Consider the following 12,092-nt stretch of genomic DNA (forward strand, 5'->3'; position numbering starts at 1 on the left):
GTGGACAGGCTGTTGCCTCCCCACCCCCCGCTTTGGATCTTATCACCCAGGACTATGGCTATCGTCAGCATCCTAGCCTGGAGTCCCTCCATCTCATGGGGTGGAAACTCCATGGTTAACTCAACTTAAGCAGTGTTCAGACTTGATCTGCAAAGTCTTCCTAGGTAGCCACAAGCCCTCCAGTTGGGTAATGTATGGCTAAGTGGAAATGTTTCTCCCTTTGGTCAATACAACCTGTCTTCCACCTGCAGCAAGCCCCTATTCCCACAGTCATTGACACCACCATGCACCTAAAATATCACGACCTCCATCTTGTCCATAAGAGTCTACCTTGCAGCCATCTATATGTTTCACCCATAGGCTGTCTGTCTGTGGAAACCCCATGGTAGGACAGTTCCTCAAGGGTCAGAACAGGCAATATCCCCAAGTCAAATGCTTACTTCACCCATGAGACCTGGACCTGGTCCCCTCTAAGCTCATGGGACCCCAGTTTGAGCCCCTGATTAGCTGTCCTCTGTCTTACGTCTCTTGAAAGATGGCCTTCCTGTGGCCATAACCTCATCTCAACAAATTTCTGAGCTCTGAGCCTTCATCTCTGAACCACTACACATTGTCTTTTATAAAGATAAGGTGCAGCTATGCTGTCACCCAGCATTCTTGCTTATGTTGGTCTCACACTTCTGTATAAGCCAAGACATCTTTTGCTGGTTTTCTTTCTGAAACCCCACACCAATTATAGGGAGAGGGCCCTCTATTCCCTGGATGTCAAGCATGCTCTCCTATTTTACATGGAATTCATAAGACCACTCCATAAATCAATGTAACTCTTTATTGCAATAGCAGAGAGAATGAACAGCTTCCCCATCTTGGTCTAGCTACTATCATCATGAGCAGGGCTCGCTGAATCACGGTGAGCCCCGCTCGCCAGCCACACTGTCCAGCGATCTGCGCATGTGCAGATCGCCCGAACCCAGCTCTTCCGGGTTACAAACTACTCGCCATCGGCGAGTAGATTGTATTATTTGTCGATCCCTGATCATGAGTCACATTCTGCATCAGGGTCTGCTACAACCTAGTCAAGGTCCCAGCACCAGTGTTGACAACCCATTCCACAAGTGTTCATTGTGCAGATCCCTATCTAGGACAGCTGCAGGGCAGCTACATGGTCATCCATTTATACCTTCAGCTCACTACGCCATTACCCAACAGGCATGAGATGATGCAGCCTTTGGTGGGGAAGTCTTACAGGCAGCAACCAGGTGAATTCCCTCTCCTCTTCCATGGAAACTGCTGATGAATCACCTTTTGGGATGCACATAAGCAATCACTTGAAGAAAAAATAGTTATCTAACTTTTGTAACTTGTTCTTTGAGATATGTTACTCGTGTCCATTTCAAATCCAACCCACTTCTCCTCTATTGGTTTATTTGGGCAATATGGAACTGAAAGGATGGATGGTCGTCAGTGTCCCATAATTTGCTCTATGAAGGCACCACGCCGCAGTCTCCAAAGCCAACTTGATAAATACTGCGAAGAAAAATTCTCTGATTATGCACATGGCACTCACATTTATTAGAATGGATCAGAGCAACACATTTCAAAGAATAATAGTTACAAAAGGTAGACAACTGTTTTCCCCACACTATTCTGCTCTGATTAAGCCTCAGCTGAAGTATTATGTCCAATTATGGGTGCAAAATTTCAGAGAAGATACGGAAAAATTGGAGAAAGTCCAAAGAAGAGCTACACAAATGATTAAATGTTTGGAAAACATGAGTTATGAAGGAAGAGAAGACTGAGAGGGGATATGATAATAGTTTTCAAGTACATTAAAGGTTATTACAAAGAGGGAGAAAAATTATTCTCTTAACCTCTGAGAATAGAACAAGGAGCAATGGGCTGGCAAGCTGCCATACACACCCAGACATAACAGGGAGTAACTTGCATGCAGAGACTATTTCTGAGCAATCCAGACTGGAAGCTACAGCAGCAAAGCAATGTAAAGGGCACCCTGTGTTGGAGATAATGAGTATTTGTGTCACTCCTAATCTGTATTGTACCCTGGGTAAGTTGCTCTCAGGTACCAGAGCAGTGAAGCAATAGCAGTAAGCTATAGCTCTAGTAACTGTACAAGCCTGCCTGGAACTTTGGATAATTATATGGCTATCTCATGTCGCAGCCTATGCTGCTGTGGCTTTACTGATCTGATACCCAAGCTAGTGAGATAAAAGCTAGCTTTAGTATATCTACCTTAACCCTATGATTTCAGGTACTCATTAAAATTGGGAAAGTCAAGAAGTGTGGAATCATTGGAACCTGGAACCTTCCTTTTTACATGCTAGGAGACGGGCATTTACAAAACAAACAATATCCTCAGCAATAATATTTTAGTCAATGAGGTTTTGTCACTGCTTTTCTGATGTCCCAACAATTAACTAAATGTTTTATTTTATATGTATGATCATGTTTCAACAGCTTATCCAAACTGGAAAAGGAGAAGCTATTCGAATAAGATCAATCCTTCGTTCTCTTGTGCCAACAGAAGACTTGGTTGGCATTATAAGTATACCACTAAAACTATCAACAGTTAACAAAGGTAAATGCAATTTACTACAATGAAAACTTTTCTAAAGTGTTTAAATAGATATACAGAAAATTTTTGTTATAGTTTCTATAATTTAGACTTTGGCTAAATTAAACTCTATTGTGAGAGCAACTCCACCTAAATCAGAGAAGTCGTGCCCATGTACAGTAGGGGAGCCGTGGGCTATATTTTCTGGCCAGGCCAGAAGACAGGAAGGCAAATATTTAGTTAATTCACATAAAATTTCTGGGAGTACCTCTCAAAAAATTGTTCAGTGCAAGTCATCCAGTTATTCCCTCTATCCGATGGCTAGGGCCCCCTGCCCTCCTATCAAAGGAGGTAGAAGGGGGCTATAAAAAAAAAAGCAAGAGCATCTTTATATGTTTGTACTAGGGCTGTGACTGTATAAATATATTCTGATTGCCTTTTACAATTTCTAATCATTCTGCAGTGCCTGTCACTATCTCTTTTTCCAAAATTGTTTATTTTTAAGAACATACATGTTAGTTGCTTAGAATAAGAGACAAGGCAATTTCACTGTGTATACAAGTATGCATGCTATACCATTGAACTTACTGGAGTTGCAGTTGCCTAGTTCGTTGATTAATTTGATCCTATGATTTTAATTTATGATTGTACATTAGAATTTTTTGAAAATGGAAAATTGTTAGGAGATTTTGAGCTGAGCTGCATTTTTTTTGGAAATAGAAATTAAATACTATTTTTTTTAGATGGTACAGTCACTGAGCCAGACATGTCTGCAAGTTTCTGTCCTGACCATAAAGCACCCATGGTGCTGTTTTTGGACCGTGTCTATGGTATTAAGGACCAAAGCTTCCTCCTCCACCTACTGGAGGTTGGATTTTTACAAGACTTAAGAGCATCTGCCTCTCTGGATACAGTAAGTATTTTGTTAGTGAGAATCAGGAATATTGGTTAAGGATACTGGCTACATCAGAGTTATAAAATATAGCATTTTAGTTAGTGCATAGAAAAGGAAAAATAATAAATAAGATTTCTCACAATACTTACTAATGTCAGCACACAATAATAATGTAATTACAGATATATTAACAGAATAAAAAATGTTCAATACTAGTATTAAGGGACCAAAAATCCTAAAGAAATCTAGTATAAAGAGCTCATAAGAATTATGCAACAAAAAAAGCCAGGAATGTCAATACGAGAATATATTAAAAATAAATTACAGTTAGTATGAATATGCTTGTTTTACTTAGAAAACTCTCAGAGAGTAACCACACTACTTAAAATTTATATAGTAAAATCTGAAGGGATTAGAAATTTAAATAATATGAAAAACGTGATAAACTTGGGCCAGACTACAACTTCAGATTCATAGGAACTCTGCTCACATATCTGAGAAAATAATTTATCGTTTTCCTTTTAAGGGTACTGCTAGTTCGGGATGGGCTATGAAAAACTGGAGAAGGCTCATGTTTTCCTCAGGCACTCAGAATTACTTGAAATCCTTATGCAGGTGCTGGAGGGTCTCTGCATAAAAATCAAATCCACAGAAAGTAAATTTACACTAGTGGAGAAGCAGCAGTGATGATTGACAGAGGGTATGAAACAGAGGATTGGTCAGCCTATCTTTACTCAGCTGCCAAATTCCCCTGTGCAAATCTTTTTCAACTTGACCAAAGCATCTTTTGTGTGTCATAGCAGATGTTTCAGTTTTTCAGTTTTATAATCCGGTCAACCACAATCACAATTAATATTCAAATTTCTTAGGTTTTCAATTTTGGTCTGGAAATATTATGATGAGAAACATTCTGTCGAGCTTTCTAGTACTTCTTATTACCATTCAGTCCAAAAATATCATGAATCTAATTCCTCTGAGTGTCTCAAAAGATCAGTCTCTGAGCCTCTACATTCATAGTATCAGAGGGGTAGCCGTGTTAGTCTGAATCTGCAAAAGCGACGAGGAGTCCTGTGGCACCTTATAGACTAACTGAAGTGTAGGAGCATAAGCTTTCGTAGGCAAAGACCCACTTCGTCAGATGCTTCTACATTCATAAGGATTCTTCTCTCTATATAGAAATAGGCATCTCTTTTTTTTTATCAGTTTGGACTATCATAGAAGACACTATATTTCCCCTGGAGATGCAACTTTTTTGTTGTTGTTATTTTGCATAATCTAAAAAAATACACCTGATGTTACCAAAAAGTGGTACTTAATCTAAAATAAGAGTAATTTAAAATATTGTATATGAGTCTTCCTTTTTGTATAAAAGTCATAATGCCCATATCCAATAATAGCCTTTCTGACCCCTTATGTAATACCACACATTAAGAGCCTCATTCTCCCCTGTCTTGTACCTAATTTGGTCATTGACATTGGTTCAAAATTTAAAATTATGACTGGTGTGAATAGAAAGTTATGATTTGGCAGCATTTATACCTGAATCAGATGCATATGAAGTAGAGCATAGGGTGGGGTTTTAAGATTATCATGTAGTGATTTAACTCACTTAAAATGCTTAATATTATTTCAGTTGTTTTTAAGAACTATATATTGTTGAGAAGATGAGACAGTCACTGACACAATTGATTTCCAGTTGTGTCATTACTACTATTCCACTGAGATTGCCTTTTAGAGTTGATAAGCTCTCCGAGGAACTGAATACAATAGTGGACAATACTTAATTTGTAGATTATTAATTTATTAATATGCATAATGAACACAATGTAAAGATTTATTTCTGTATTCACATAAATAACTATAGATGTGGAGAACTGTGGAGGGAAGAGAATGTTTAGATGCACAAAAATGCCTAGAATGCCATTGTATTCATGGATAATTTTTTTACTTTTCACCCAGTTAGATTAACAAAGACTGAATAAAAATTAATTAAGAACATCAGGACTTGGCCTACTCACAGGGAGAGAGAGAGACAGAGAGTGAATGGCTAGATCTGTATATCTGTACTAGTTTGTAACACATTAAATAGCTTTTGTTATGACTAGACAGAGGGTTAAACAGACTGTGGATTCTCCCACTTTCAAAACATATGTAATTTTTATCTGCTTTCTTCTTACCTTTATTAGTCTTTTGAGCAAAAGTAAACACAGAAGGTAGTATTTTTCTTGCAACATAAGTACATATACAGTAAACTTCGGATAATCCAGCACCTTTAGGACCCAGGGGGTGCCTGATTATCAAATGTGCCGGACCATTGGAAGGGAGGGCTACGAGGGGTCTTGGGTGGAGTGGGGGGAATGCGCCCCTCGGCGCTGCGGGGCCAACCCGGCAGCATCCCAGCTGCTCTGCCCCAGCCTTCCCCAAGTCAGCCGCTGCTGAAACTGACCAGTGGCTGACTCCGGGAAGCCCAGGGCAGAGCAGCTCCAATTGTCCGGCTGCCCGGAGCACCTCCGGGTTCCAGATGGTGCTGGACTATTGGATGCCGGACAACTGGAGTTTTACTGTACCTGGGGGGGAAATCCTAGACCTATTGGAGTCAATGGAAAAACTCCCGACTTCAGTAGGGTCAGGATTTTACATTTGACAGTTTTTTTTAAATAATAATTTAAGCTTCCAGAAATGTGAGAATGGCCCAAGAAAAATATTAGCTAATAATTTACAAGTTGTATAAACTAAAAACACTTATTTTGTCAATTATTATGGTTGGATAAAATAATAATGAGCTAACTGAAGCACAAAGGGAAAAGTATGGTTTCTGGAACTAGCGGGAAAACTTCAAATCTTGATAGTTTCTGTGAATATATATGTGCACTTGAAACTGTATGTAGAGTTTGATATGAAATCCAAGTGTATAATTAGAAGTAATAATAATGTTGCAGTAATTAAAATAACAAGAGCTTTTGTCAAATCTCAGAGGGATAGCCATGTTAGTCTGTATTTTCAAAAACAAGTCCTGTGGCACCACAAAAGCTTATGCCCAAATATATCTATTAGTCTTTAAGGTGCCACAGAACTTTTAGAGCTCTTGATATTATTACATTTTTTATGTAGGTTATAGTTTTAAACTCATATGTTAATAAAAGTGCTGGATGGCTGACTCTTTTTTGGTAATTAGCTAATGACCATTACAAGATAGTTCTTACACAGGACAGTTCACTTAAGTAAGGGCTGAAGGATTGTCCTATCACTAAAGCTCCATATCAATAAATCAAACTGTGATTAGTATAAAAAAGAATAAGAAAAACAAAGTAAAAATATTCAAGGTCCTTCATCTTAATGTTTTTAATATTCAGATAATGGTAGCCTATGTTTCCTGTAATACTTTCCATCTGTGTGTGGAATATTTTTATGTGTACCAAGGCATCAAATGTGCAGCACAAATAGAAACAAAAAGCCTAGCTCTGCGTGCTCTGCTAATCAGCTGTGTGGAATTTGAATCTCTCCTGAGTGCCCACATAAGCATACATCTCACAGGGGGAACACTGATGGTAGCTACTGTGTTGAACTGAAATGCATGTTATTCCATTTATATATAGATTTAGAAAGGTAAGATTCAGTTTACAGGAAAGCCTTGGTCCATCCATGCATCTATATCACATGTTGCATTTAACTTTTCAGAAAAATAATTCTAGTCTTATAAGTTAGAGCTTCTTGCAACTCGGGATACATTTCCTAATACCATGTGGTTTTCATTTTAAAAGTTTTCTTTGCAGCCTAAGACTACAAAAGCCTGGAAAGCTGATAAGAATTTTCTAGCAGTGAACTCGATTCACATAAGCAGTGGAGTGGAAGTTATGAGGTAGCATAACCTTAGCAGCTTGCCACAGGGTATAGTGACCAGCAGAAACCACCACTCATGTTTTTTCTCTGAGTTGCATTCTTTTGGTGAGCCCAGGGTAGGAAAAATATTTTGCAATTGCATAAAAAGATCCAAATACTTTTGGCCTCATTAGTCTTACACACCTTTGTGTTATTCCATATGTACATATGGTTTATCCCAAATTAACAGTTCACTTTAAAAATCTGTAAATATAGAATGAAGTCATTCCTCTCTAAAGAAGTTCAAAGTAATCTATATGCACCCTTATACAGAGTAGGAGCATATACATATTTCTTTGTAATAAACTACATGTGCGTGTGTGTGCATGCGCATAATAATCAAAGTTACAAAGATGTAAACTATTTTTTTCAGTAATACTTAAAACTGCTTTATGAGCTAAAACATAAGGAGCAAAACACCTGAGTTTTTGTCTTAGTTGATGGTCTCATTTATACCAAAGTAGTTGATTTATGTAATCTAACCTAACCTAAAGGTATCCAAGATACCTACGGCTATGTATACAGCAGCTCCACTGTACCAGTGCAGCTGCGCCTCTGTAAGATGGTGCATATAGCTGTGCCGTGCCAATGGGAGGAAGCCCATCACTAGCCACAGTACAGGCTGACATTTAACACTTCTCTACATCATAAATGTTATTGAGACACTCTGAGAAATGTAACATGGTGTTTATTTTAGAGCATTTTTACTTAACAAATTGTAATTCCAGATGGCATTGACAGCTATATACTACTTTTATACAGGTATCTCTGAGCACCACAGAGGCAGCTCTTGCACTAAATAGATACATTTGCTCATCTGTGCTTCCATTGCTAACAAGATGTGCTCCTCTCTTTTCTGGAACGGAGCATTATGCCTCTCTGATTGATTCAACACTTCACACAATATATAGATTATCCAAGGGACGGTCCCTTACAAAAGCACAAAGAGATACTATTGAAGATTGCTTGCTTGCTGTATGCCAGTGAGTATAATGCACATCTGTAAATTGTTTTCTTTAGCACTAGGTATTAAATAAAGCATGTTTGTTGTAATAAAGTAATTTTCTTCTCTTTGTATCATATAGAATGGGAATGTAGTTTATTGTGAAATGCCGTAAATTATTGGAAAATAAATTAAAAATATTTTAAGATAGAAAAGATTAAGTTGTTTTATACTAGAGGGCTGTGTCTACACTGGCATGAATTTCCGGAACTGCTTAAAACGGAATACTATTCCGTTTTCAGTTTTTCCTGAAAAGGAGCATCTACATTGGCAAGCTGCTTTTCCGGAAAAGCCCTTTTTCCGGAAAAGCGTCTGTGGCCAATGTCGACACGCTTTTCCGGAAAAGAGCCCTGATCGCCATTTTCGCGATCGGGGCTTTTTTCCGGAAAAGACTACTGGGCTGTCTACACTGGCCCTTTTCCGGAACAGTGTTCCGGAATAAGGACTTATGCCCGAGCGGGAGCAGAATAGTTTTTCCAGAATAGCGGCTGATTTTGTACAGTAGAGTATCATTGCTTTTCTGGAAATTCAAGGGCCAGTGTAGACAGCTCGCAGCTTATTCTGGAAAAGCAGCTGATTTTCCGGAATAAGTGGCCCAGTGCAGACACAGCCGAGCAGTGTTTTTCAACCAGTGGTTCAAGTACCATTCGAGGTACTCGAGAGAAGTCTGGGGGGTATGTCAACACAACTGAAATTTAGAGAAAACTGAATTTTTGTTTGAAGTTTTACAGCGCTTTATTATATTTGTATATTTTACACCCAAAAATTTAATTGCTTGCCCAGCTATGATTAAGCTGTTTAAACAAATGTGTTGCAATGGTAGAAAACATTTTGTGTGTCTAAAAACTATAGGTACTGGCGATACTTATAATTATTTTTTTTTAAAAGGGGTACTTTATTTTAAAAACAGATTGAGAAACACTGTACTAGAGAATCATACTTTACACATGATTTGGCTTTGCTACAAACCACAGAGTTTTTATTGTTATTATTTTGTTTGAAGTCAAAGCATTGTTTAGCAGATGATGTGATTTTTTTAAGATATTGGCTGTGGATCCCTGGTTATTCCCATTTATTCTTAGAGCTTCTTAAGATCAAATATAATGAAATTTAAGTTTGGTTATGAAGTAATATGTCTTTCAGCATTGTTGCTTTATGTCCCTAAACATTGGTCTTTAAACACAGCTAGGGCTTCCTGCCCATTTCATGTGGATGAAGTTTCTCAACTAACTTGAATTGTGTATATTCAGTTTTGTCTAGTACAATACAAAATTCTCCTTGAATCAGTGAAAGTACATTTGCCAATATTAAATTCAGTCATTTTTCTGTTTTTTTAAGGTGTTTTTTTTATATGACAGCAAACATACTTCTCTTGATCTCGGAATCAGACCTTATTAACAAAAATTACAGTCAGTGGCTTTAATATTTGGAAAATATAGTGACAGTGGAGATCTCAAGAACAGTATATTTTTCAGAATCACAACCAATTAAGGCCTCAAATGCAGTGGAAATGTCATATTTCCATGTGAAGAGATGAAAGCCAGGAAACTCGGGTGCCATGTGAGGAATTTTGCTTCTCCCGGACATCACACAGTCTGGTCCTCACTCACCACTAGAATTAGTGGGCAAAATTGTGCCATTTCCAAATATCACTGAAAATGAGAGGGAAGGAGGAAATGACGTAAACTTTTCCATTAACAATATTCCTGTTTTTTAGCCAGCTTTGACATTCATATTTGAACATGGAACGGGGAGTTATGTGCATAGTTTGGCATTAGCAGTTGGTCCATGCAGTACATGGATCCACAAAGCAAAAACTCGTAGGAGGGGTGATAATTAGCAAGCCACATTTCTTTTTTACATGAGTAGCAGCTTATCTGTGCACTATATACTTATATGTATGGGCTATGATGTTTGCTGCTCATCCCTGTGATTTTCCAGAACTAACAATCTGTTTACTCAGGGTATGAATTGATTTCTAGGACTTGGTCCATTGAAATTTAAAAAAATGGAAAAGATATGTTAGTTCATTTAGTCAATCTCACTTCCAGTTCATATTTGTTTCTGATAATTATAACATATTCCCTAGAGCAGTTTCAATACATATGGCTTCCACCACATTCACTGGAGGACTATTTCATATCCCTGCAGTCTCTTACCTCACTCTTAGAAAAATGTTCTATTAATTTAGCATAGTTTTTTCACTGTATGCACACCCTTGAAATACTCTGAAAAATCCAGTTCTATCCTTTCTGCTAGATTATGGCCAGACCTTACACAGAGGGAGGGGAGGGGAGGGTGAAAGCAGTGTATCTTGTCACAGTAAATTCTCCCATGAATAGACCAGGCACAGTGTGATCCCTTGTTTTACTGATTACCTTCATTGAGTAACTTGAATTCCAGTTGGGTATTGTAATTTCATTAAAACATATGTGTATTATTCAATTATTACTTTCTTTTTAAATTGCAGCCATTTGCGTCCTTCTATGCTACAGCAGCTTTTACGACGTCTAGTTTTTGATGTGCCTTTACTTAATCAATACTGTAAAATGCCACTAAAGGTAAATATTGCTCCAATTATTACATGTTAATTCAAAAGAAAATATTATTCAGAATAACATGTCATCACCCAGGCTTTGTCTACACTGGCAGCTTCTTGCTCAAGTGTTCTTGTGCAAGAAGTCTTGCTCAAGAAAACGTCCACACTGCCACGTGCGAGCTGTGCTTTTGCGCAAGAGCACCCAAGGCAGTGTGGACACTCTCTTGCGCAAGAAAGCTCTGATGGCCATTTTAGCCATAGGGCTTTCTTGCACAAGAAATCCCTGGTGAGCGTCCACACTGCCCTCTTGCGCAAGAGCTCCTGCGCAAGAGGGCTTACACCTGTTAAAAAAGAGCGTAGCTCTTGCGCAAGAAATCCTCTCTTACCACGCCGCACTGTAAATTTACTTGCTCAAGAGCGGGCAGGCAGTGTGGACGCTCTGCAGATTCTTGCACAAGAATGGCTGTATGTGCGCAAGAAGCCACAAGTATAGACATAGCCCAAGTGTTTGGTTTTTTTTTTTTTTTTTTTTTTGAGGAATGGTAACAACACGAAAAAAAAATCCTAAACTTTGTGAATTATTTGCATTGTGATAAAATTGTATTAAATATAATGGACAAATACAGTGTCAAATGTTTCCCTTGTGACAATAGTATAGTATATGTTAATTGTATAGTCATCTTTTCAATTGCCTACATAATGTGATATTGAAAGTAGTAGTTGATTAAAATATGTGCATGTGATATAAAGAATGGAAGGCACAATATAGTGCTTTAGAAAAAAAACTATTTGATTTGATGGAGTATTTTTGAGTAACATAGAATTACAGGCCTTAATAGCCTACTTGCCCTCCTCCCTCATTAGAGAGTGAAACAATCACAAAACTAGTAAGTAGAGATGGTTAGAAATTTTCCAGTGGAGCATTCTGTGACAGAAAATGCCAATTAAATGAAATTGACATGCACCGAGGGAACATGTCAATTTTGCCAAATCTTCTGCTGGAAACAATGGAGCCTAGAAATAGAGCTGCTAGGTTTCCAAGCAGCTCAGAGAGCTTCATTAATTTTTTTAGAAAAATCAAAATGAAACACTATTTTGGTTTTTTTCTGAATGAAATTTTAGAATTCCCACCCTATATAAGCCTTTGACTATTGCAAGTTTTTGTTCAGACATGGAATACTTTTATTTTTTTAATTTCAGAATT

At 37.9% G+C, this 12,092-nt stretch overlaps 1 protein-coding gene across 22 annotated transcripts in view; it reads left to right on the plus strand.

Annotated features, from left to right (window-relative positions):
- Positions 1-12,092, plus strand: part of RYR3 (ryanodine receptor 3) — a 522,680-nt gene that overhangs the window by 349,993 nt on the left and 160,595 nt on the right. For all 22 annotated transcript variants that reach the window (XM_025189447.3, XM_075927047.2, XM_075927048.2 and 19 more), the window contains 4 exons: positions 2,476-2,596; positions 3,316-3,485; positions 8,109-8,329; positions 10,820-10,910. In XM_025189447.3, coding sequence (XP_025045232.1) covers positions 2,476-2,596; positions 3,316-3,485; positions 8,109-8,329; positions 10,820-10,910 — 603 coding nt within the window. The remainder of the gene's footprint in view (positions 1-2,475; positions 2,597-3,315; positions 3,486-8,108; positions 8,330-10,819; positions 10,911-12,092) is intronic.

The sequence above is a fragment of the Pelodiscus sinensis genome, chromosome 5 (assembly GCF_052426305.1).
Source record: "Pelodiscus sinensis isolate ZL-2025 chromosome 5, ASM5242630v1, whole genome shotgun sequence".
Classification (NCBI taxonomy): Eukaryota; Metazoa; Chordata; order Testudines; family Trionychidae; genus Pelodiscus; species Pelodiscus sinensis.